The sequence below is a fragment of the Gopherus evgoodei genome, chromosome 4 (assembly GCF_007399415.2).
Source record: "Gopherus evgoodei ecotype Sinaloan lineage chromosome 4, rGopEvg1_v1.p, whole genome shotgun sequence".
NCBI classification, from domain to species: domain Eukaryota; kingdom Metazoa; phylum Chordata; order Testudines; family Testudinidae; genus Gopherus; species Gopherus evgoodei.
In genome coordinates this window covers 89,977,931-90,005,675 of record NC_044325.1, presented here as the reverse complement: position 1 = coordinate 90,005,675, position 27,745 = coordinate 89,977,931, and the positions used below count along the sequence as shown (strand labels likewise).

Genomic DNA, 27,745 nt, shown 5'->3' with positions numbered 1-27,745 from the left:
CAGTGGGGACATAACAACAGTTATCAAGTACATAAAAGATTGTTACAAGCAGGAGGCTGAAAAGTTGTTCTCATTAACCTCCGAGGATAGGACAATAAGCAATGGGCTTAAATTGCAGCAAGGAAGGTTTAAAATTGGACATTATGAAGAATTTCTTAATTATCAGGGTAGTTAAGTACTGGAACAAATTGCTTAGGGAGGTTGCGGAATCTCCGTCATTGGCAGTATTTAAGAACAGTTTAGACAAACACATGTCGATAATGGTCTAGTTATTACATAGTCCTCCCTTGAGTACAAGAGACTGGACTATACAGCCTATTGAGATCCCTTCCAGTCCTACACGTCTGTGATTCTTTATGATTTTATTATTCTGAATGAAATGCTGTCAAAGTGTCGAAGAAACCACAAAACCTATCAAGTTTTTATCTCTTCATAGGCAAGATATTTTGTATGTTACATTAAGGTTCAGACATGGTGCAGCATTTCAATGGAACTAAAATATGATTTGTACAGGAGGATCATAAACTTTAAGAGGAAAAAAGGTCATTAGGGACTATTTATTCCTAGTTTGTTTGTCCCTTTTTCAATGGTTCAAAAATATTGTCCTCTGTACCCTGACAAATTATGAAATGTGTTATTGATGCTATAGCCAGCTTACGAAACTGGTCATTTTTAGATTTGATAAACACAAAGCCCTTTTTATAATTCCTTTCCATTTTTATCTCTCGACTGGATTTATAAACCTCATCTGTCCTTTAAATGGGGCAGTGAATATCTGGCAATGTGATGAAGAGCGAAAAAACTGTAAACTGGAATCTAAGGTGAACATCCTATATTATATACTTGGTCTAAATTGCATTTAGTGTTCATGAAAAGTGTCAAATTAAATGCACTGAAGACTAATATCTTGTGTTTTAACCTAGGATAACTGCAGCAGAGAAAAGAGCACTACCATTATATTGCCCTGTCAATGGGTGTCTTAGTCCTGTCCTGAAGGTACTCCCTCTATTGGGGAAACAGCAATTTATTTCTTATGGCCATTCAGCTCACTATGGAGATTACTAAACAAAGATGCTAACTGAGGGCCATTTTTTTGTGGTGGTTGTAAAAAGTGGACTTGGCTTTCAAGCCAAGCCAAGCAGCAATTTCATTTCATAGGCAGCAATCTAGCCATACATATTAAGATGACAGTATGAGGCCAGATGTCTTTTTGAAGAGGCAGGGCTGGTCATTTAATGGACTTCACCCATTATGTGAAGCTTTGTATTTGATTCTTTAAATGTTTATAATCACCCACCACGGTGGGAGCTGAAAAACAAATCACTCATTCAAACAAGGCATCAAACAATCATTAGATAGTAACAGCATTTAGTCACTAGTGATCAGGTTCTAGTTCCTCAGTGACCTAGAGGTAAAAGTATATATACCAGGGCTGGCCAAACTTACTGAACCACCAAGCTGCATATGATAACCTTGAGAAGTTTGAGAGCCACAAGACATGCACAACCTGCTCTGCGAGATGGCGGTAACCGGGGCACAGGGCTAAAGCCCTGAGACCCCACCCCCCGCAACCCCAAAGGGCAGAAAGCCCCCTGATTCCATCACCTCTCTGCAGGGCAGAAGCCCCAAACTCCAACCCTCCACCTAGTCAGGTAGGTGAAGAATGAAGGGGAGGAGCTCCATGAGCCGCACTTTAACTGCAAAATAGCTGTGTGTGGCTTATGAGCTGCAGTTTGGCCACACCTGCTACATACCATGTTACTATCTGGCTTTATTGTTAATTTTCCTTCATCTGACTTGAGGATGAATATATCTTATGAAGCCTGCTGAGAAAAGATAGAAGAGAAAAATCATTTAAACAGCCTCCCAGAAATTATCTACAGAGAGAGACACATGACTCACATATTCATCTGAAATGGAAGGCCATACGAACAGCTATGCACCACCACAGTGTGTCTGACTCACTAGCCTAGCAATGATTAATGGGATCACTGAGAGGGCTGTTATTGCCATCAACCCACAAATATCACAAACTGCCTCAGCTGTGAGCTCACTAACAAAAAATCAGGCAGACAAGAATCTAGATCAGAAAATGGAAGAGTTTTTCAAGTATGGGTTATATGTCTATATTTCACATACACATTTAACCAAAGCAGATGAGAGATTTTGAGTGGAAAGTGAGTGGGAAGCAGAATACTTTAAAGGAAAAAAGCAGTAGATTTGGAAAATGGAGAAAGAAGCAGCTATAAGTCTTACCTGTAATCTCAATAGACTTTTGCAAGCAAAGATGTTGTAAACCAAGGGCTTACAATCCATTTAAGTTGTAAAAGACTCAGCACACAAGGCTCTGGTAGGCATGCAGAGATACTTTTTGTTTTGGACTGACTAGTAGTGTTCTCTACAGCTAAGGAAGCAACACTACATGCACTGGGCATCTGTTTTAGGGAGTCACTGAGTGGAGGGCTTTGCAGAAAAAGTTCTGTCTTGCAGAGCTCCTAAACATAATTAATTTCTGTAGGGCTCTGACCCAAATCATGGAACATTCTTTTTTTTTTTTTTTTTTTTTTTTTTAGTAAAAAGAAAAATGTTCAGTGGCATTTCTTCAGGAAATGCAATGATAATTACATCTGGCCAAACAAATAATTATCTACTATTATGACTATTATATTTTTCCCAGCAGTCTTGGCTTCACAAAGCAAACCTGTCCTCATATTTAAAAATCTATTTGGTATTTGAAAAGATTCAGCAAATATCACAACATAACACATGACAGCCTCTGGATTCTTTGCAAAGTATATAACCTTGGTCCCCAGAGTTTGAGCTTCAGAATTGGTCATTCATGTCATTAGTGGGTAGAATTCACACAGTGGATATAGACATATTCAATTTGATTGAATCCTCTAGATCAGTTCTGACACTTCATGAATTCATGAATATTAACAGGTTCATATATGGCTGAATTTATCCAAACTCCTAGTATTTGTGAAATATTCATGATTTCCCCCTCAGTATCCAACTACGTCTGCTAGTAATCATAGTGATTTAGATTCTAAAGAATCAAACATTTTACATGTAGCTCAATGGAATTACTCTGTATTTAAACTATTGCAAATGAGATTAAAATATGCATGGATCACTAACTCACCACTAAAATGCAGCCACCTCTGAGGTAAAACCATAGCGGTCATTATTGTTCCAGCCACACAACACAACAATTTCAGAAGGGCAAATGAGCAACTTCTCTGACTGAAACTACTAAGGAACATAAAATGTAATTACCCAAGCTGGAATTGGATCCAGGTTCCACTGGATCTTTAATGACCACAAGGATTTAGGGCCTTTGTTTTATGCTTTGTTTGAATGATGGATGAGTATCATTTCCACAGTGCAAAACACGAGGCTGCTGGCGTATAGAAAATGGCTCATCAGGAAGCTCAAATAAGAAAGGAGATTTCACTCTTTCACATAACAAGCCCACAGTTTGTGTTTGACTCTGAAGCGTATGATCCACTTATTCCTTTCAGAATGAAATATCTACTAAGTCAGACGTTATGCTGCTTAAATAGTAAAGAATACCAGATATCAGACTGCTCAAGTTGCTAAATTAGATGCTCCTTTTCAAAGGGAGAAATGATTGCTGTACTTAGGGAGCTCTCTATTCCAGCAAACCTTAAGGGTTGGACAGATTTTCATCTGAACATTATAAGAAGTTTGAAATATCTTTGATTCTTACTGCCTTGAGGTAAAGTAATTTTTGATACATTTAAGCTATATCAAACACAAGGCAACTGGCTAAGATAACATGAAGACCCCAACTGCTTTTATGCTAGTTAGCTTAAATATCTGTTATTTCCTCTCTCTCTGGAGATTATGGGCTTGATCCAAAGCCCACTGAAATCAATGCAAAGATTCTCATTGACTTTAATGGGCTCAATCTGAATCAGATCCTATATCCTACACGTGTGGGGAGAGGGATTCACAGTTCTTTTCTATGTCTAATGAACATACGCCTATTGACTCTTTGCATAGTTGGCATTCCACCACACTTGCAATGCTGTAGTTATCCAGTAAGACTCCACTGGAACTATAGGAGCAGTAGGATGAACCTTATACATACAGAAGCAGAACAGATGTACCAAATAGGTTCATGCCGACAAAAATGGTTTCGTATATGCATAAGAAGTTTTAGAAAGTGTGAAGTGGGTTTGCCTGTTTTTCTGTTACCACAATTTCTGATTATATATTTCCTCTACATAAATGCATTGGTTAATACTGAATATAAAGAATTTGCCTTCTTCCTCATCTTTCACTTATCCCACTATCTGATGTCAGGTCACCATTCAGGCATCCATCTTCTTCATCTGTTCAAGGAGGCACTAAAGTCCACCAGTTTACCATCTTTTTTGATGCCATCCATCAATTGCTTCCTCGCCTCTCAGAAGGGCTGTGCCTCCCTGTGACATCCTGCTTGGGGGGAATACAGACCCGAGAGTCCCTGTGTTATCCCACTCAGCCTCAGCAAGTGAGTTTTGTTGCTGCTGAGCTACTTGTCTGCTTCCTCACACACCAGCGTCTCATGCAGAACCCAGGCAAAAAGCAGCAATGTCCAAAGAATGATATGAGACTAGATAAAGGACTGGCTAAATAACAAGCAGAAATTACCATAGGATGCACAATGTTTGCATTAGTCCACTGAGCCTGATGCAGGTGATTTTTTAAACTAAGTACAATGAACACACAGGTCTTACAGCTTGATTCATCATGGTGTTAGAGAGAGTGAGCAATGCAGCAATCGCCTTTCCTGCACTTTGCACACCATTACAAGAAAGTTTCATAGATAGATATTTCTTACTTGTAAAATTCTAATTACATATGCATTTGCTCCAGTTAGACAGTAATTGTCAAGTGCTTTGCAGCACTGTATGTTTCTCTGGTATGTTCAGTTAGTGACTGGGCCCCTTAAAATACATTCACCAATACAGTCACCCTTTGAAAAGGAACATCTAATTTAGCAGCTTGAAAAGTCTGATATCTGATGTCCTCCTTAAGACCCAGAGTGAAACTGTACGGAGGGACAATGGAAGTAACAGCCATGCTGGGGAGCCTTGAAATGGGTTGTGGTGGGAAGTAGCAGCCATGCTGGGGAGCCTTGAAATGGGTTGTGGTGGGTTAGGGTGAACAGGATAACTCAGCAGATCCAGTGACTGAGAATCTCTGAGAAGGGAATACATGCAGGGAAGGCCTGTAGCAGGATGTCAATCCCATGGCTTCTACCCCAACAAAGTTTACTGCACAGAACCTGATTTCTTGGGGTAGGTGCTGTAAGAACATTTAGAGGAATGAAGGGTTTTGATTTGATTCAGACTTTTTGCTATTTGTTTTTCCAACTGTCTCTTTCTAAACACACGGCTCCTTTGCAAAAATGCTTTTGATATTTTCCATGACTAGAATTTATTGTTCAATAAACAAACTACACCTAGAAGTGCCTATGATAAAACCATTGATTTCTGAGCACTAAGGGTAGTGCAGAGAGTGGTTCCATACTGCTATACCTACATAAGAACATAAAAACGGCTATACTGGGTCAGACCAAAGGTCCATCCAACCCAGTATCCTGTCTACCGACAGTGGCCAATGCCAGGTGCCCCAGATGGAGTGAACCTAACAGATAATGATCAAGTTATCTCTCTCCTGCCATCCATCTCCACCTCTGACAAACAGAGGCTAGGGACACTATTCCTTACCCATCTTGGCTAATAGCCATTAATTGACTTAACTAGATAAATTTGTGGAGGATCTCTTTTAAACACGGTTATAGTCCTAGCCTTCACAACCTCCTCAGGCAAGGAGTTCCACAGGTTAACCATGCACTGTGTGAAGAGGAACTTCCTTTTATTTGTTTTAATCCCGCTGCCCATTAATTTCATTTGGTGGCCCCTGGTCCTTATGTTATGGGAACAAATAAATAACTTTTCCTTATTCACTTTCTCCACATCACTCATGATTTTATAAACCTCTATCATACCCCCCTTAGTCTCCTCTTTTCCAAGCTGAAAAGTCTTAGCCTCTTTAATCTTTCTTCATATGGGACCTGTTCCAAACCCCTAATCATTTTAGTTGCCCTTTTCTGAACTTTTTCTAGTGCCAGTATATATCTTTTTTGAGAGGAGGAGACCACATCTATATGCAGTATTCAAGATGGGGGTGTACCATCGATTTATATAAGGGCAATAAGATATTCTCCGTCTTATTCTCTATTCCTTTTGAATGATTCCTAACATCCTGTTTGCTTTTTTGACTGCTGCTGCACACTGTGTGGACGTCTTCAGACAACTATCCATGATGACTCCAAGATCTCTTTCCTGATTAGCTGTAAATGAGACCCCATCATATTGTAAGTATAGCTGGGGTTATTTTTTCCAATGTGCATTACTTTACATTTACCACATTAAATTTCATTTGCCATTTTGTTGCCTAATCGCTTAGTTTTGTGAGATCTTTTTTAAGTTTCTTCATAGTCTGCTTTGATCTTGACTATCTTGAGCAGTTTAGTATCATCTGAAAACTTTTCCACCTCACTGTTTACCCCTTTCTCCAGATCATTTATGAATACGTCGAATAGGATTGGTTCTAGGACTGACCCTTGGCAAACACCACCAGTTACCCCTCTCCATTCTGAAAACTGACGATTTATTCCTACCCTTTGTTCCCTGTCTTTTAACTAGTTCTCAATCCATGAAAGGATCTTCCCTCTTATCCCATGACAACTTAATTTACATAAGAGCCTTTGGTGAGGGACCTTGTCAAAGACTTTCTGGAAATCTAAGTACACTGTATTCACTGGATCCCCCTTGTCCACATGTTTGTTAACCCCTTCAAAGAACTCTAATAGATTAGTAAGAAATGATTTCCCTTTACAGAAACCATGTTGACTTTTGCCTAACAAGTTATGTTCTTCTATGTGTCTGACAATTTTATTCTTTACTATTGTTTCAACTAATTTGCCCAGTACTGACGTCAGACTTACCGGTCTGTAATTGCCGGGATCATCTCTAGAGCCCTTTTTAAATATTGGCATTACATTAGCTATCTTCCACTCACTGGGTACAGAAGCTGACTTAAAGGACAGGTTACAAAACATGGTTAATAGCTCTGCAATTTCACATTTGAGTTCTTTCAGAACTCTTGGGTGAATGCCATCTGGTCCCAGTGACTTGTTACTGTTAAGTTTATCAGTTAATTCCAAAACGTTCTCTAATGACACCTCAATCTGTGACAATTCCTCAGATTTGTCACCTACAAAGAACGGCTCAGGTTTGGGAATCTCCCTAACATCCTCAGCCGTGAAAACTGAAGCAAAGAATTCATTTAGTTTCTCCACAATGACTTTATCGTCTTTAAGTGCTCCTTTTGTATCTCAATTGTCCAGGGGCCCCACTGGTTGTTTACCTGTTCAACTGGTGTAGCTTAAGTTCCTCATGGCATGCACGTGACAGCATTTGGAAAGGAGCAGCATGGTTCTATCATTTCCAAACACAGACAACTTCATTTTGCCTATGAATACTAGCAGCCCCACCGCCATGCTTTCCAATCTTCCAGTCGTGTTATGGCTACCCCCTGTCTGGGCAGGCCCTCTAACAAAGTCAGCACATCCAAACTGGGGAGGCATACTTTAGCCCTTAAACCCTAAATGGCCAGTTTATACTTGGCCCTTGCACAGCTGTGAAGCTGAGGGAAAAGGGAAGGAGGACAACACAGGGTGCTTTACAAACCTTGACACATGCCTGCAAAAGAGTCAAAGAGAAGTGCAGCGGCCCCATGCTCTGGGAAATATAGGGATCAATCCCTTCCTATTTCCTATGTGCCTGACAGCATAACTGACCAGCAACACAGCAGCTGCACACCCCACAAAGGTGTGTGTAGCAAAGTGAGACTCATCGGTTTGGCACCTCCTGCTGGTTGTTCTGGGAATTAGCTTGATACCAGCTTGAAGCGCCCTCTGCTGGCCAGTGGCTCACCTGCCTCAGGCCCCCATGTCCCTCTCAGAATCTGGTGTTCCTTACCATGAGGTTCTGCCCCAGCAGTATCCCCACTCTCTGGGTCTTCTCTCCCAGTGGAACCCCCAATACTCTAAGCTCACCTCACCTCAGTGGCTACCGCCAGCCCCTGTTCACCGGGGCAGACTGCAGTCTAATGGCCACTCATCACTGGTAAGAGGGGTTTGGGCCTGCTGCCTTTCCCTACAGCCCAGCTCTGTCCATGGTACCCTTTGCTCCTTCAGGACGCTACGTCCATCTCTCTCCAAAGCTAGAGAGAGACTGACACAGTTCCTGGCTCACAGCCGTTTTATAGGGCCAGCTATCTCCTAATTGCATGCGGTCCCAGCTGTGGCTGCCTTTCCAATCACCCTACCTTTTCTCCTTGTTTTTCAGGAGCGAGATAACTGCCGTGCTACAGAGTGGAGTAATGGGCATGGAAAAGCTGTGCACAAAGGAGTTCCAGGATACATCCTGAGAAAGAATGCCTCCAAGTGCTCCAGTTGGCATGGTATAGCTTAGTGTTGGCCTGAACACATGGCATCCCTAAATAGCACACTCTAGAAAGAGACTAGTAAAACTAGTGAATATGCCATCTTTTGCTTAAGGGTCATGGAGTTTGGGCAACTTTCTTCAAGGTCACTTTTGTGAGAGACCTTCTTAAAGGCTTTTTGAAAGTTCATATAAATTGTACCAACTGATTTTCCTGATCCTATACTTTGTTGATACAGTCACTGAACTCCAATAAATTAGAGAGCCATGATTTTCTTTTGCAGAGCCACGTTAGCTAGACCCCTTCACATCATGATCATTTAGGCATTTTCTAAATTGATTTTTAAACAATTTCAAATCAGTTGATCCACACTGATGTAAAGTTCACTGGTCTGTAATTCCTGGGATTATTCCTAGCACCTTTTAAAAACGCACAACATTTGCTACCCTCCAATCTTCTAGTACAGTGGCTGAATGTAATGACAGACTGCATTTTTTTTTGTGAGGAGCTCAGCTGCCCTTGAATCTTTACCATCCAATCACGGTGAGTTGTTAATCTTTCATTTATCAGTTTGTTTCAGCACCTCCTCTTTTGCCCCACTCCTCCTGATAGTATTTCATCTTTATTACCTGAAAAGAGTAGCTCTGCAGTAGGTATCTTCCAAAAATCCTCTGCTGTGGAGACTGATACAATAAATTGTTTAGCTTTTTTATTATGCCTTTAATTATTCCTTATTTTACTGGAGGTCCTGCAGACCAACTGATTTTCTTGCAGGCTTCCTTCTTCCAATATACTTAAAGCATTTCATGTTGGTTTGCTTGTTGTAAAGATCTTTGCTCTTCAATGAGAATGAAACATTTAAGGAGCCAAATTCATGGCTCTGCTGGTCTATGAAGGCACATGCCCACTAACTTAGTATACTGGTATCCCCTTACATTTCTAAGTACCATTTTAAAAAAATGTTGTTCAGCATTCCACCACTGAGATACTGAAAGAGTACACAATAGCAGCTATTTTTTGTACCATCCACAATAATTTTATTTCATCTGTTTTTCATTAACTATTAGTAAAAAGGCATCTACAGTAGTTGCTGGTGTACTAGCAAATATGCGTTGGCATGCCAAGACACTATCGAACACACAAATTCTGCCATCCTCTCTCACCTAGAGTTCAGTGGGACCACACAAGGAGTAAGGTAGTATTCAACATGAGCAAAGGTCTCAGAATCTGGCTTTAAGTGTTTCACACGATGATCACAGATGATAATCAGCATATGGATCATCTTGTCTACCCCCTTGATAGCAAACCAAAAAACCTCCATTAAATTTGATCTCTATTCAAAATACAGGTACAGTTCAGACAATAACTGCCAAATAGAAAAGTGGGGGTGGGGGAATCCATGCTTCTAATACAGCAATATAAGCAATATAACACAAAAATTAAACATTAGAAAAAAATTATCTGATAGTACCAATGTCTGCAAATATCTGCAAGTACACCTGAACTGCAACATGGAAAGGTAGTCCCACAGTTGGGCTGTAATATTTCCTTAATTCGGATCTAAACTGCAAATGCCACCAGCAATGGTTCATTTTCCTTATCATGCTGCATTATGTATTTGCATATTTGACTCAAATGCCTTGTGACAGACCCAGACCAGTGGGGTACAGGAGTCTGGTAGAGGGCAAATATACTGGCCACTGGATGAGTAGTTTTCTGTTCCCTGAGTGACCAGAGCAGAGGCTGCACTAGAGTAATCAGGAACCTGCTAGAACCAATTAAGACAGACAGGCTGATTAGATCACCTACAGCCCATCAAGGCAGGCTAATCAGGGCACCTGGGTTTAAAAAGGAGCTCACTCCAGTCAGGCGAGGAGGAGCCAGAGGAGAAGTGTGTGTGAGGAGCTGGGAGCAAGAGGCACAAGGAGCTGAGAGTGGGAGGGTGTGCTGCTGGAGGACTAAGGAGTACAAGTGTTATCAGACACCAGGAGGTGGTGAGGATAAAGAAGGTGTTTGGAGGAGGCCATGGGGAAGTAGCCCAGGGAGTTGTAGCTGTCATGCAGCTGTTACAAGAGGCACTATAGACAGCTGCAATCCACAGGGCCCTGGGCTGGAACCCGGGTTCCCCCCCAACCTCTCGACTCCTGATCAGACACAGGAGGAGTTGAGCCAGACTGTGGGGAAGATCACTGAGGTGAGCAAATCTGCCAATAAGCGCAGGACCCACCAAGGTAGAGGAGGAATTTTGTCACAGCCTGTATTAATTTCATTTTTAACCAGAGGCAATTATCAGCATAAATCCTACTATTTCAACATCACTGAATTCCCAGTGAGTCTGATATCATCACTTCAGTAGGTCAGCCTAAACTGATAAATTATAGACTATTCGCATTCAAAAAATAAAGCCACCTGCTTTTCAATGGGGATTTTAATTGCCAGTTCATTTTACACTTTTCTCTGTGCTAAAGAAAATTTAGGTCAGAGAAAGTTTAGCCAATGAGGAAAGCACTGTCATCTTACAAATAACGTATATGGGATTGCTGTGTTATTGAATGACATCTTCAAGTGCAGTGTGGCAAACAGAACACATGATAGATACATGTCATTTTGCTTCAGATGTGTATTAGTTTACAATAAGCTTCTGTAGAAGATTTCACCAGAAAGATTTAAGCTTTAATTTAAAGTAGCGTACAACCATTGTATTCTCTTTGGGCAATATAGCAGTCATGGAGAGCATGATACCACATGTTAAGGTATACAGAGGTATCTATTTTTAGCATCACATGCAGCAGAAAAATACAGGCTTGTTTAGAGGAGACACAAAGATTGTGCTGTAAAAAACTGTGGTGAAAGAGAAGAACTTCTCAATGAAGTAACCCTGCTATCTTTAATTCTCTTTTTACCAAATCTGCTCTTTTCTCCAAAGATCCTTAGGCAGGTGGGCACTGGAGGCCTGTTTTGTAAGAGTCTCAATGCAGCCTTCAATTTTGAGCCTGTAATTTTCTCAGGCACATATATTTCTGGGTGAAATTATTACTACAAAATCCTGATTTTCATAGAATCAGTTAGCGAGACATGCAAGTGACTTGATATGTGCACACATTTGTTTGTGCCTTCAATGTGGGAGGCCACATCTGAAAATCAGACATATCTCTTGTACTACATATATGCAATGATTTCTCAGATGCATAGCTCAATTTCATTCTGCAATCAGTTTGCATACCAGATTCATAAACTTCACTCATGATTAGGTCAGCTTTATGCAACAAATCCCAGTTCCAGAGTCCAGTGGCACATCCTACATATCTCCAAAACAAAGGGATCAGCTTTCATAGCTCACAGTTGTGTAGATTGTATCTGCAAAACAGTAGCAACTCTCCTGAAATATATCCCTAATTGTTCAGTAGAGGGTAATAACCATATTTTCACTGCACAATGGGAGTATTGCCACGGTCACTCTTTCTCCACTCGGTCTCTTTACTCTTAAGGTGATAGCATATGGAATTATAGATCTGCCTCCTCCCTGTCCTGTACCTATCCGCATTTTGTTCATCCATTCATTCTCTCATCTACTTATTTGCTTTTCAAGAGATAGAAAAGACTTTTCTTATATTGTTATTTGACGTAAAAAGAACATATAAGTGGTGAAAAGTATAGGTTCCAACAGTGCTGGACTCAGACCTCTCTAGCAGTGCTGAGAAACCCTACATTTGTAAAATCCAAGAGTTCAAGACTATAGTTCTTAATCAAAATTTTTCATTGAGGCTCCTAGAACCCCTACAAGAAGGAAACTAAGTTTAATCGGTGAAACAAAGGGACAGAGAGTAGAGGAACCCAGGGCATGTCTTCACTATATCCGGAAGTGAGCCTTGCAGTCCAGGTCCACAGACTTGTGTTAGCAGGGCTTGTGCTAACACTCTAAAAATGGCTGTGTAGACAGTGCTCAGACACTGAGGCTTGGGTTGGGGTTTGGGCTCTCAAGCCCCGCTCCCCCTTCCACCTGGCTTCAGAGCCCGAGCTCCAGCCCAAGTCAAATATCTACATAGCTATTTTTAGTGCACTAGTGTGAAGCACATGTTTGTGGAACTTGAGCTGGGAAGTTTGCCCACAGATGCAGTGTAGACATGCCCCAAGGGGCTAACTCAGAGTCATTTACTCCATGTGAACCTTAAGCAAGTCATCTGATCTTTTTGTATTTCCATCAACACAGGTACCAAACAAGTATGTCAACAAATGTTAACTTTATAATTGAGTCCAAAATCAATGGGAGTTTCAAATGGGTAAAGCCTGAATAATAACCACAGCCAAGAGCTGAGAGCTCATGTGCTTGAACTGACTGAGCAAGCTAGATTAAGCATACAAGTTACAGGAATGAGTCTTGGTGGGCGGTAAACACAATAGAAGCAACTAAATAAGAACATCTTTATGGGGATTCCTAATAGTCCACAATAAATTGGTTTTAGTATATGCATCAAAAATAAAATATATCCACTGTCAAAGCTAACTGATAAAAGTAGATAAGCCTCATTGTCAAGAAATTATTTAAGTCATTTTGCATTATAGTAGCATGGCCAATATATTAGATAGACTATAACAATACACTAATTACTGGACAGTTTTTATACAATAAATGGTTCCATTTGTTTGCTGTTTTTTTTTAAACCCAGCCAATTATGACCCAATACAGCAGAATGTAGCTGCTTCAGTACTGGCCTCAGTTCAGACTGGAAGAACAAACACACAGCATTTATTACATAGTGTGCAGCACTGAAGACACTGAAACACACAGAAAATAAAATCTAAACTCTTTTGTCTTGGTAGCCTGAGCAAATAGGTTTACATCTTCCTCTGGCATCCTTTTCTTCTTATTAGTAACAGGCAAACTGAACCAGGGTCTCTGCTGAATGCACAGTAAAAAGAGCCCAGGGGAGAGTGCTGCCAAGGAGCCAGTAACAACTCTGGCCTACGGTACAGAACAGAGCAGCTGGGAATGCTCTAATACGGGCCAGCTGACAACAGCCCCTGAGAGATCATCTGCCAGCTGAGCACAGCCGACTACACCCAGGCCTTCTCCTCACACACATTTATTGCCTGAGTCATGAGATGTGAGGAGAGTGGTGTGGGAGCATCTGTGCCACCTCTGAAGCCACAGGGAATTGAAGGAATCCCCAGGTTGGGGGGGGGGGGAGGCGTGATGCCAGTCTCTGCTCCCTATGTGCCATCTGAGCAGCCCAAAGAGAACAGAATGGAGCATAGAATCTGTCCCAACTAATCTCTTACACATTTTAAAGCATTTACTTAGCTAAATTGATGTAGGCATTTTATCAGTCTCTGGATTATTGCTTCTTTCTACTTCTCTTTTCTCTTACAATAAACATCTATTTAGTGAGAGAGGTACATGTACTACCATTTTTATTCTGCCAATAGGTTCTTTAGTTTCCATACTAAACATTTGGGACTAGATTCTGCAAATTACACAAAACCACACTGGGAAGGGTGGTGTGGAATCATACAACCTCAGCGGGTTCTGCAGGGATTTTTTCCCCCTGCATGCACATTCCCTCAGAAGGGTGCAAATTTGGACAGTTCTGGCTGGCACGGCAGAAGCACTGCCATGCTTTCTTCTTGCCCCTCCCTCACACTTGGCTTGGTTTGCACCCCTAAAGCCAGTAGGAGGGAACAACACCTGAAACCTCCTGAGACTGCAACTGTCGGTAGCCTTTGAACAGAATGTAAAAGGAGAGGTGGAAGGCCTGTTCTGCCTTCCCTCAGCCATGGACTGGCACAAGGGCCTGGGACAATCTAGCCCTTTCTTGGCATTTGGAGTTAGTCTATATCTGCACAGACATCATATGCATCATATACTTCCAAATCTGTCTCTCACTGAGATGGATTTTGAGAGGAATGATGATGATAGTGAAGTGCAGTAAATATTACAATGTGTAAATACCAAATAGCCTGGAAAGAAAAAGACTCGGGATGATGCTGATAAAAGTCTAACCAGCATTACTCAGATACATATGTACATTTTCAGTTCTGTGAGTAACGATGATCTCAGTAACTTCATGTTTAAATCAAATCCCAAGAGTGCAACAGGTTAAACTGCCAGTGGGATTATTTAATGACAATTTAAGCAAGCAAGGAAAGATTCCGAATTTAGATCTAATTTGTGAAACAGATTGAGAGAAAACCAGAATGTCACCTTCAGATGATACCAGGCATGACAGGCGTGGCAATTCTTGTTCATCTGGCTTGATCTCCAATAAGCACAAACTAAGTTCACTGTAAACAGTGGCAGGCACTGCCTTGATCTTTTTAAATTACCTGTGTTAAATGAAACAGTGTGTTCCAAGTAGGGAAAGTCCATTACCAAATAATCAAAATTTACACACTCACTGAAGAAACAAAAACATCCAGAATCTAAAACAATGGTAAGCAACAGTTGCCCATTGACAGTAATCTTTTTCTTATTACAAAAGAACAGTTTCAAGGGAGTTTTACCTTTCTCACAATGACTCCCTGTGAATCCAGAAGGGCAGGCACACTTGTTAGGGGTCACACATGTCCCACCATATCTGCATCCCTCTTCACAGAATGCTGAAAGAGAAAAGCAGGCTACTGTACAACACAATTTCTACATTTATTATACATTTGTGAGGTGCCAAAGAAAGTCTTCCTAATATTGTATCACAAAAAACAGAATTCAGAATGTTAAAATCCAACCCATCTGCAGACAAAAGGAGCAGGGAATCCAGGTAGCTGGTATGGAAGGCTACCTGACTGCCCTCATGGCAAAGCACTCTTCCAATACAAGATTAATATCCTGTTGCAAATGATAGAAGAGAAACAAATAGAGTATAAAACAACATTTAATGAGCTGATCTTAGCTCAAATGAACTCAGTAGAAGTTTTGCAATTGTGGCGCGCTGATCCACACAGCACTTGGTGGTGGCCAGCAGACAGCTGGCTGGTCACATGGTATTGGCTCCTCCTCCTTGCTCCAGTTTATAAATTTCATTCAAAGCCTACCAAAATACAATACTCTCCTGAACTTGTTTTTCTGTTTAAGCAGTTGCCATAAAGAAGTCATGTAATCACAAAAGGGAGGCTATGTGGGCCTCACAGTTGAAAACAGGAAGGGAGATGGACCATGGGACAACTTCTCTATTGAGATATGGTTCACACTGTGAGAAAGCTTGAGAACCCCTGCCCTAAACTTAACTATCCAGTAATTATGATTAAGAAAACTAATGTATCAGGACAATTCTTAAAAATAATGCTTCTGTTTCTTCTCTTACACCACTGTAAATAAGGAATAACTCCACTGGACAGAGCCGGTGTAACCACTAGGCAAACTAGGCAGCCACCTAGGGTGCCAAGATTTAGGGGCACCAAAAAGCGATGTCCGGCATCCTGGGAGTCAGCTGAGCAGGGCAGTGTGGGGAGTGAGGCCCTCATAACAAACCCACCTCCATAGCAAGGGGTGCTGTGCAGGATGGTCAGTGGGAGCCTGCAGCAGAGGAAGGAAGAGACAGCCAGCTGGGCACGGCGACCAGTGTGGCCAAGGGACGGAGCCATTGGAGAAGGCACAATGTGGTCCTGAGCTCAGGTGAGCTTTGCTCTCCAACACGCTGGGGGCTGGGCGCAGCAGCCTCCTGGGGTGAGGGAAAATGAAACTAAACCCTGCAGCAAGACGGAGGGGAAAGGGCTGGCGCAAGTGCTGCTTCCAAACACCCCCCCACCCCGGTGGCACTGTGCCAATGCAGGGAGCCAGCCCTGATCCCCAGGAGATCCTCACCTGCTACCTGGGAGAGCCTGGCTCTGTCCTCCTTGCCCCTGGGTCCCCTCTCACCCCCAGAGGACAAAGTATTCAGAGCCTGGGAACATTTAGAGATCCTGCAAGCTGGGGGCATTCTTAGCCTCCTCCTTGCTCATAGGTTCCCCTGGGCCAGAAGGGACCGTTGTGATTATCTCCTCTGACACCTTTGTATTAATTCTAATGAACAATGCCACATTATGCAGTATTCATTTCTGAAAGTTTACAATAAGCGATGCTCCGGGAGGGGAAGGGGGGAAACAGGGGGTGCAAGGTGGAAGTTTTGCCTAGGGTGCGAAATATCCTTGCACTGGCCCTGCCACCAGACTAAATAAAGTTACACTAAGAGAAGAGAATCAGGCCTTCTGTTCTAAAATTGTTCTTACTTTTTTTCAATGAGAGGTCAAAATGAGCTTGCTTCTGCTCCCACAGAAAGCTTTGGCAAGGACTTCATTGAGAGCAAGAATGGTCCCAGTGCGAAGCACATTCTCAAGAGCATATTTCCTGCCCCTTCCTCAACACACATTACAGTTCTTGAGGCACTCAGTGGACTAAACCCCACTAGTGAAAGAAGCTAAAATTAATATTTAAACGGAATTCGGTATCTGTGTTAATAACAGAACCACAAAGTGCATCTGCAAGCTAAAATCACAGATGGAGTGTTGGCAACGAGATGTTACAAACCATATAAAAAGACAAAGTGTTACATAACAGATGAGGTGTTTTGGATTTTTTTTTTTTTTTGCAAAGTACTAACAAGAATAACAAGGTGAATAAAATACCAAACATTAGGAAAATTTATCTTGTAATTTGTAACTGCTTGAAGGTGAGAGAAGCAAATCCTATCTCCTGACTGAATTAATTGCTAAAATGATGTCACTCTATCAATATACCTTGTAGCACAGCATTCTGTTTTGGTGAAGATGTACGGGAAGGGGAATCCTAAAATAATGTATAAAAATAGTAATAGAAAAGCACAAGGAATTCTAGGAATGGGGGAACCACTTGCCCAAAAATATCTGCTATTTCCTGCTGCACATATTCCATGTATTGGTCATTTAGAAGTTTATCTACTCTAGATTCATCTCAATTATGTTCTAACTCGTAAGTATAGGGCAGAGAGACGTTTAAAGAACAACATTAATTTTGATTTCTCACTGAATATTTTCCAAAATATGAACAAAAAGGTAATTTCACACAAGACAGAAAGGAATATTAAGGCACACAGCCTTACAAAAACCGTAAATCTAGGAAAAACATGATGAGATTACAGAATTTCCTTATGCAATGTTTCCTAGAATATTGTGTTCAGTTCCAATCTTAGCATTCTCAGGGAAAATAAATTCCTTAGTACTTGACAAAGTGCAAACTAAAACATTTAATCTTTCTTGCTTGAAAGTGATAGCTAAGTAGGGACCTTACAGAAATAAAATTAACATTCTACGTGGCATGAAGATAATTAATATTTGCAGCACAGAGGTTACAAAAAGCAAAAGTCATACAGAAAAGAAAAACAAGTTGCTGTTTGTCAATCAGTTTCACCATCAAATAGCAAACAGTCTATCAACAGCATATACTGTACTGTTTCATAAACGTGACAGATCATTCAAATAAATAGGAGACACATGAAGAGGCAGAGAAGAGAGACAGAGGTTTATTGCTCATAACTCATAATACACATACATAAGACTTATTAGAGCCAATGGGATATACACATATGTAGTGAAGGTAGACTACAACCTCAATTAGGAAGGATTGTCTATTGTGTTTCCTTATTGCTATAATTGATTCTGTGAATATGACATGTTTGTTTCTTAGAGTGAAGCTTATTTCTAGATCTGTATAGAAACTGGTTAACTTTCTTACTATCCTTCAAGCTAACCAAAGAATGGTCCCCCTCCAGGAGGAAGCGGTTTATGAACAGGGTTGCCATTTTTGAGACTTTGGGCACTGGGACAAGACCATGCCTCACAGTACTGAGGTGCTTACAGCAAAATGTGATGACATTGCTGTGACATAGAGGCCCATTGGTACGAGCTGGCAAAGAATTCACTGTTCTGTAACTGTCCTATCAGGCCTGACAAACTCACTGTATCTAGCACACTGCTTTCATAGTAGTTATCTATTTAGAATGTCATGTGAGATCTTAAATGGAAGCCAGTATCACACTGATCCTCAAAATCATTGTGTGATGTCTGTATGGATGATATTCAAGATGTTGTATATATGTACTAAAGATATGTTCTAAAGTCTAAATCAGGGCAGAGTTGACAAACAGGTTTTGAGACAGACAATTCACTTGATTCACAGACAATTCATGAGTCACTTGATTCACTTGTCTTGCTATCGGTTATATAAATTAAGCACTGCAAGCCAATACAATGTAAGACACATCTGCATACGGAGTAAGCAAGAGGATACAACAACACTGGAGACTAAACTACAGTGGGTTATAGACTCAGAGACTCAGACTCTAGGACTGGAAGGGACCTTGAGAGGTCATCGAGTCCAATCCCCTGCCCTCATGGCAGGACCAAATACTGTCTAGACCATCCCTAATAGACATTTATCTAACCTACTCTTAAATATCTCCAGAGATGGAGATTCCACAACTTCCCTAGGCAATCTATTCCAGTGTTTAACTACCCTGACAGTTAGGAACTTTTTCCTAATGTCCAACCTAAATCTCCCTTGCTGCACCTTAAGTCCATTGCTTCTTGTTCTATCATTGGAGGCTAAGGTGAACAAGTCCCCTCTCAGTCTTCTCTTTTCCAAACTAAACAAACCCAATTCCTTCAGCCTTCCTTCATAGGTCATGTTCTCAAGACCTTTAATCATTCTTGTTGCTCTTCTCTGGACCCTCTCCAATTTCTCCACATCTTTCTTGAAATGTGGTGCCCAGAACTGGATACAATACTCCAGTTGAGGCCTAACCAGCACAGAGTAAAGCGGAAGAATGACTTCTCGTGTCTTGTTTACAACACACCTGTTAATGCATCCCAGAATCATGTTTGCTTTTTTTGAAACAGTATCACACTGTTGACTCATATTAAGCTTGTGGTCTACTATGACCCCTAGATCTCTTTCTGCCATACTCCTTCCTAGACAGTCTCTTCCCATTCTGTATGTGTGAAACTGATTGTTCCTTCCTAGGTGGAGCACTTTGCATTTATCTTTATTGAACTTCATCCTGTTTACCTCAGACCATTTCTCCAATTTGTCCAGATCATTTTGAATTTTGACCCTGTCCTCCAAAGCAGTTGCAATCCCTCCCAGTTTGGTATCGTCCGCAAACTTAATAAGCGTACTTTCTATGCCAACATCTAAATCATTGATGAAGATATTGAACAGAACCGGTCCAAAAACAGACCCCTGCGGAACCCCACTTGTTATACCTTTCCAGCAGGATTGGGAGCCATTAACAACTACTCTCTGAGTACGGTTATCCAGCCAGTTATGCACCCACCTTATAGTAGCCCCATCTAAATTGTACTTTCCTAGTTTATCTATAAGAATATCATGCGAGACAGTATCAAATGCCTTACTAAAGTCTAGGTATATCACATCCACCGCTTCTCCCTTATCCACAAGGCTCGTTATCCTATCAAAGAACGCTATCAGATTAGTTTGACATGATTTGTTCTTTACAAATCCATGCTGGCTATTCCCTATCACCTTACCACCTTCCAAGTGTTTGCAGATGATTTCTTTAACTACCTGCTCCATTATCTTCCCTGGCACAGAAGTTAAACTAACTGGTCTGTAGTTTCCTGGGTTGTTTTTATTTCCCTTTTTATAGATGGGCACTATATTTGCCCCCTTCCAGTCTTCTGGAATCTCCCTCGTCTCCCATGATTTCCCAAAGATAATAGCTAGAGGCTCAGATACCTCTTCTATTAACTCCTTGAGTATTCTAGGGTTATCCTCTCTCTGGGAGAAAAATGAACTTTGAAGAATAAAATAAAATGTCTCTTTGCATTCTGTTATTTCATTCACTGAAAAAATGTCTTGAAAAAAGGAGGGGGTGTTCATGAATGCTTGGATCCTGATTTGACTGAAAACCTGATAGCTCTCAAAAAGAATTAATCCTTGGGGGAACATCTACTCTATTAAATAGGAAAGATAACCTTTGATAAGTGTAGATCCAGGTTTGTATTTTATTTTATATATAACCATTTCTGTTTCCATTATTCACTCTCTCAAACTTTGCTTTTGATAATAATCTTATTTTTTTCAGTGTTGGTGTAGCTGTATTGACCCCAGGGAAAGAGAGAGACAAGGAAGATGAGATGTTATAATTTATTGGACCTTCTGTTGGTGAAAGATACAAGCTTTCAAATTACACACAGGTCAAAAGTTGATCTGAAGAAGAGCTCCGTGTAGCTTGAAAGTTTGTGTCTTTCACCAACACAAGTTGGTCTAATAAAATATTACCTCATCCACTTCTCTCTATAATAAACTTATGACTGTTTTTACTATACATGTACTTCAGTGCTGGGTTGTTATATTGGAGCTGAACGTCAGTTAAAACAAACACTGTTTGTTTTGCATTGTTCCTTTTGGGGACAGCTTACCTGGTAACTTCTGTGAGTGTCCAGTGGTTAAAGGCTGGACACTGCAGGGAACACTCTGAGGACTTGGGGGTTGGTGTGTGCCTATTACCAGTTTGCACAAAGGGGGTTGATTCTGCAGCGACCAGAAAGGCAGTGCTTGTGTGGCCAGAGGCTGTTAGTTTCAGACAGTTGGAACTACTACAGATACAGACAAGACTGCTTCACGCTAAGAACAAGTAGTGGCTAGGTGGGTACCCATGGAGAACATCACAACTGCATCAGCATTTTGCAGTTTGTCCATCATCACAATGCCAAATCACTGATGAGCTGCAACATCATCACACAGTATAATGTCAATATAGTGATGCTTTGAATGATATGTTATTGCACGATCCTGTGGCGAGGAAGAAAGGTACTCCACAAACCCCAGTGCATGGACACCTGCATGTCATATGGGTGATCAAGGGTTAGGATATTAAAGTAGAGGAAAAGCGGCTTCGGTAACAGTTATGTGTGGCAGGGGGTGTCCTTGCCCCTCCAGGCCAAAAAGATATCTAGAAATTCAGACCCGCTGTTCTGAGTAGCTTGTTTTTGTTTATTATTCTTTGTTTATGACTCAGTAAAAGAAAGGCCTGAGGAAAGGTACAAACTCTGCTAGTGGTAAGAGCAATAATCATCTTCCGCAGCTGGTGATTCTGCCCACTGGCTACATACCCTTTAATCCTTTTAATCTGGGTTTGTAAGGAATGGAATCATCCTCTTAACCCCACAGAAAACAGTGGCTATGAAAGCAGAGATATTTGTTTGAAGGTTACTTTCTCTAATTCTGGGAAAAGAGTCTGCAGCATTATAGGTAGAGTTGGTGGCACCACCTAAAGTAAAGGTAAGTCAATACTTCTCGTTATATGACCCTGATTTCAGTTGCTTGTAACTTTGCCAAACTTTAACCATTTGGGCTGAAACAACCAATGCCATGTCTTGGCTTAAGGCTGAATTATTCTGTAATGGGAAAAAATACATTGTCTCACCCTTGTTAAAAAGTCTGTACAACTATTTCATTGAGAAGATCTAAACTTTGTGCTTTGAAGTAGGGACTTGACATTTGGCTGAAGAGTGGCCCAAATGTCAGGAATCTGAGTTTTTCTGTCCCTGTGAAAATTTGCCCAAATATGTTAAGGCATCTGAAAAATCTCAGTTCACAGATGCTCAGGAAAGGCTTGTTAGAGTTTGGCATCTAAATTCACCAAAAATGAATCTGCATCGAGCATGCTCCACCCTGGGACCACAGGAGTGGAGCAGAACTTTGCCTGTAATTGCATTGGGCACAGGCACTGAGAGCAAGGGGACCGTCTCCTTTGTCCTTTTGATGCTCCCACACCAAAAATATGCAGCATAGTTAGCAATCGGCTGGTGTCCCTACGTTGGGAACTAGAGTGAGGCTTCTCACACTCATATGTTATTCATTAAAAGCAAAACAGGAACATGTTGACCATTGTAGGAAAGAGAAATTCTGCCTTGATCATTATCGAAGTTGAATAGAGTTTCAAAATTCTCTCTCTCTCTCACCAAGGACAACAAAAAGGAACTGTGGTGACTTTCTCTGGACTGAACCACTTCCCAAGCCGCACAGCCAGTGGGAAGGTTGCAAAAATGCAGAGCTTTGGATCTCATAGTACCTCACCTGCTTCCCTCAACCCCAACAGAAAAAAATGAGGGCTTACCTGAAAGGAATTTGGTAGCTCTTCTACTTCTATTTCCCAAGTGTAATGGAATGCTAAATTGTATTATACTGCTCAGACACTAGGTGGCACTGTGTGCAAAATACACCTCTATCCTGATATAACGCTGTCCTCGGGAGCCAAAAAAATCTTACTGCGTTATAGGTGAAACCGCATTATATCAAACTTGATTTGATCTGCTGGAGCGTGCAGCCCCGCACCCCCCGGAGCACTGCTTTACTGCGTTATATCCAAATTCGTGTTATATCGGGTGGCATTTATCGGGGTAGCATTATATCGGGGTAGAGGTGTACCTTATTTAAAGGAACCTCCACCATACCTGTCAGATCATTACAGGATCTTATGATGACACATCTGATGTGTATAAGCAAGCTCTGTATCCAATCCATATCTGGTTCAGGAGCATGATATGGTGTTAGGAGTGGGATACAGGTGAAATTCATTGCTGCTTTGTTCATTCTGTTCTTCATTTACTCCTGACACCATGTAAGTCTCCACGTGACATTAACATGTTTGACGAGGTCAGGCGAGATGGCTAAAGGAGAGTGGTGGAAGTCAGGTATATTAGTCCTAGGATAAGCAAATCCCTGCTTCCCTGGTAACAGAACAGGGGTTACTCCAAGTTAATTAGGACATCTGGGGCCAATCAAGGCACCTCCCAGAACCTATTAAGAGTCTTCCCTCCAGCCAGATAGGAACATGTGATAGGAGCTGTGGGAGGAAGGCATGCTACTGAAGAGTCTGATGGTGCAGACACTGATAAGCACCAAGAGAGAAACCCCACAGGTACAGAGGCAAAGGGAGGAGAAACCCTGCCCAGCAGGGAAAACAGCCCATCCAGGCCTGGAGGTCTGAGGGAAGAGACCCTACCAGAGGGGAGAGACTGAACTGAGTGGCTGGTCTGTCACTCCCAGGCCTGGAGGGGCTACCAAAGACTAAGATGCTCCCCTCTCCCTATCAAGACGGCCAGGAGGAACACTGCTCAGGCAAGGTGTAGACAGTAACCCCAGGGGTATGGGGAAATTCTGAGGGAGGAATGGAATTACCCTAGCCTGCCACTAAGCAGAAACATGGAACCCACTGAGGCAGAGAAAGAGCTTTATCACACAGGCTACTCTTCAGTGCCCCGGAGAACTTGAGCTTTGACAAACCTTCAGAACGTAGAGACCGGAAACAAGATTTTGCATTGCCACCAAGCTGCACAAAGAAACTAGAGATACACCATCTTTAACTTATGCTATGGGAAAGCAAGCAGAGCATATCTTTAAATTCCTTGACTTTACTGAAAACAGTCACAAGGATGGCTATGTCTGATGCATACTTTATACCCCAGAGAAATGTCGTTTATGAAGAGCATGTTTTCACTAGAGAATTCAAGAACCAGGAGAAACTGCTGAATGTTTTACAAGAGCTCTGCTTACAGTGGCTTAAAACTGTGATTCTGGGAATGCAAAACATGCAAATATCTAATATAGGCTGGTTATTGGGTTAGCAGATGAAAACATTTCACAGCTGCTACAAGTGAAGAGATTTAACCATAGCCATAACTACTCAGATAGCAAAAGTCAGAATTAGTCAAACAGAACAAAAGGCAGGAGCATCTTGTAAAAACCTGAAACTATAGAACAGACACTTAAGTGTAAAAAGTTATCATCATAAAAACTCCTGACGCAAAGAGAGAGAACTCTCAGGGTAAAAGGGACAAATTCCAGCCTACACACACAAGGTGTAGAAAAAAGTCAGAGCCCAAGAGATGACACACATCCAGACAAAGACACATGATGTAATAAATGCATGAAATACGGACATTCTGCAGCTGTTTTCAGTCAGGGAGTTGACTCTTATTACATACAATCAACAGCCATTGTTTCTGGGATCTATCTCTTGGAGTGAAACTGAATATTCATGGGAAGACTATGATTTTAATACTGACTCAATCATAATAATCTCAGAAGAGACTTAATATCATCTTCAACCCCTCCCATAGCTGAAGTCACCTGACACAACTCTGACTAGCTCTGGGAACTGCATGGGCCAGTTCACCACAGAAACAACTTAATACACAAATTCTATACATTTGGAGTGTGTGTGGTCAAAGGACCACAGACTAACAGCTGTAGCATGGCAGCCATGATAGGCCTAGCGAGTAAGGTGGAAGATCTCAGTGGAATATTTGGTGATACTGGACTTTTGAAAAGTGATCCAGAATACCTTAAGAGACCATGCTGAACCGTAGAGTGTACATACACTTCACCAGATTCCTATCCCATTATTTCATAAAGTAGAAACTGATTAAAGAAAATGGAACAGGTTGGCATATTCAAGAAAATCTTTGAGCCAACAGCATAGTATGCCCTAGTGTACCACTTATAAAGAAAAGTGGAAAAATATGAATATGTCTCTCAAAAGACTTAATGAAATATTTCATTGTGTTAGTGAAAAAAATATATCCTCCCAACACTGGATAACTTCCTCCCCAAAGTGAAAGGAGTGACAGTATTCTCCAATCTGGATGCCTTGAGCAGATTCTAGCACTTTCTTTTGCTCAAGGAATTAGCAAACTGACTACATTTATCACATTCTTTTGGAGATTTTGCTTTCAAAGGTTACCTTTTGGGAGCACCAGTTCACCTGAATTTTCCAAAGAACGGTAGCAGAATTTTTACTACCACAAATGGAGTTGTTATATTCATGGATATTCTGATGCATGGATCTTTGATGGAAGAACACAACAAAGCCCTCCATGAAGTCCAAAGCCTAATCAGTCAGTCTGGACTGAAGTTAAGCAAGGAAAAATGCATTTTACACCTACCCCCAAATCAAGTTTTTAGGACAGATACAGACAGAATCAATCCTAGCCCTGAGAAAGTAAGAGCAATTTGAGAATTGAATGCACCGATTAATGTACCAGTACATTGGGACACTAAATTACCTTGGCCGATACCTGTAAGATGTTTCTACGGTGCCAAAACCACTAAATGAACTGTTAAAGGCCAACATATCTTAGCACTGAGGGCCAAATCACGCTATCACCTTCTAAAAGGTAAAAGAAATTATCTTAACAGCTCCAGTTTTCATTGATGTCACAAAAGTCAGTGGAAATTCAAGCAGCAATAGCCTAGGAGATGTACTGTTGCAAATGAGTGGCTCTGAGTGGAAGCCAACTGCAGTTTGATCTTGCTTAGAAGCAGATAAACAATATGCACAGATTGAAAAGGCGAGTCTGACAGGCATATATGCATGTGAGAACTTTCATGGCTATCTGTATGGACTGGATTAATTTATGGACCATAAACTGTTTGCAACCCTCATTACCAGAAAAGCACCATTGAGATGCCAACATCTATTGCGAAAATTAATGAGATTTAACCCAATTGCTAAATATGTTCCTGGGAAATATCTGATAGTTGCAGATACTCTGTCAAGGACCCCAGCATCACACTCAACTACCCGTGAGCTCAATGATGACAGAAAGGCATATGTGGATACTGTAGTCACATACAGAGCAAAGTCAGAAAAGAGACTACTCCAGCTACAAAAAGGAACCTCAACTGACGTTCAGCTTCAGGGATTTCTAAGTTGCATTGGGGTAGCTGGCCCATGTATCTAAAGGATACTATGGAAGTGACAGGACACTACTTTGTGGTTCGTGGACAATTAAATGAGTGGAATGGACTCATGATTATAGGTAATTACAATGCAATTCCAAACAAAATGAGAGGAGCAATCCTAGATCTCATCCACAAAGGATATACAGAAAAAAGTATCTGCATGTGAACACTTCAGAATGAACAGACCAACTCAGCAATAACAACCTTTAGTAACACCACCTCTGTCAGACAACCTTGGAAGAGACTAGCTGGAGATTTATGTAAATTCAGAGAATATCGTTACCTGGTCATCGCGGACTATTTTTCCAGGTATATAGAAATAATGCATTTGAAAGCCATAACAACATGTCACAGTGTTCTTAGAAACTGAACCGCACTTTTGCTAACTTCAGTATTCCAGAACAATGAGTGATGGACAACGTACCACAATTCATGGCAACAGAATTTAAGTCACTACAAACGAAATATGATTTTGATCATATTACTAGCAGGCCATGTTACCCACAATATGAATGGAAAGGGTGAGATAGCTGTTCAGACAGCCAAGAAAATGGTTCAGAAGGAAGATCCATTCCTTGCTCTTCTGAATTACAGATCAACACCACCAACGGCTACTAGATATAGTCCAGCTTAATTTATGATGTGAAGATAACTCAGCTTCATTTCCAGTGTTGCTATCTCCAAAGTGGCAAGACATGAAAAGAGTAGCCAAATTGGATAAAAAGGCTAAAAGAGCTTATAAAAACTTTTACAAAAAACACCACTCAGTTAGGGAATTGTCAGTTCTAGAATCTGTGACCATGTTCATGTCAAATTGGATGGAGAAAAACAATGGACAACTCTAGCTGTTGGAAAGAAAATGAATTCAGTGCCCAGATCATATGTGATTTTGACTGACAGTGGAGAGTTCAACAGAAATCGTTGACAACTGCAGTTTGTTACTCAGAAAAAACAATCAACAGAGCGAACTGTACAGATGGCAAGCAGATGCAGAACAAGACGACGACTCAAGAATGGCAGACCAACCACAGTCAATCACTGCAACTAACAGCCACCCAGATGACCAAGCTGTTATGCGCTTGGGTCATGTAATTAGAAAGCCAGTATGATTCAGAGACACTTAACAGACTGATACGTTCTGAACTTCAAAGACTGTGTGATAGTGTAAATATTATAAATGGTTGAAATATAGAACCTAAGGTGAAGATGTAAGGGAATGCTAAACTGTATTATACTGTTTAGCCATTAGGTGGCAGTACGTGTAAAATACCTGATATAAACCAAAAACTATCTTACACTTGGTAAAGCAATCCCCCATCCTTTCATGTATTTATACCTGCTCCTGTATTTTTCAGTTCATGCATCTGATGAAGTAGGCTCCAGCCCACGAAAGCTTATGCCCAAATAAATTTGTTAGTTTCTAAGATGCTACAAGGACTCCTCATTGTGTTTGCTGATACAGACTAACACGGCTACCACTCTGAAACATGATATAAA

General features: G+C 41.1%; 1 protein-coding gene across 2 annotated transcripts in view; it reads right to left on the bottom strand.

Annotated features, from left to right (window-relative positions):
* NELL1 (neural EGFL like 1) overlaps positions 1 to 27,745 on the bottom strand; it is a 454,792-nt gene that overhangs the window by 96,787 nt on the left and 330,260 nt on the right. For both annotated transcript variants that reach the window (XM_030560164.1, XM_030560165.1), the window contains exon 15: positions 15,031 to 15,126. In XM_030560164.1, coding sequence (XP_030416024.1) covers positions 15,031 to 15,126 — 96 coding nt within the window. The remainder of the gene's footprint in view (positions 1 to 15,030; positions 15,127 to 27,745) is intronic.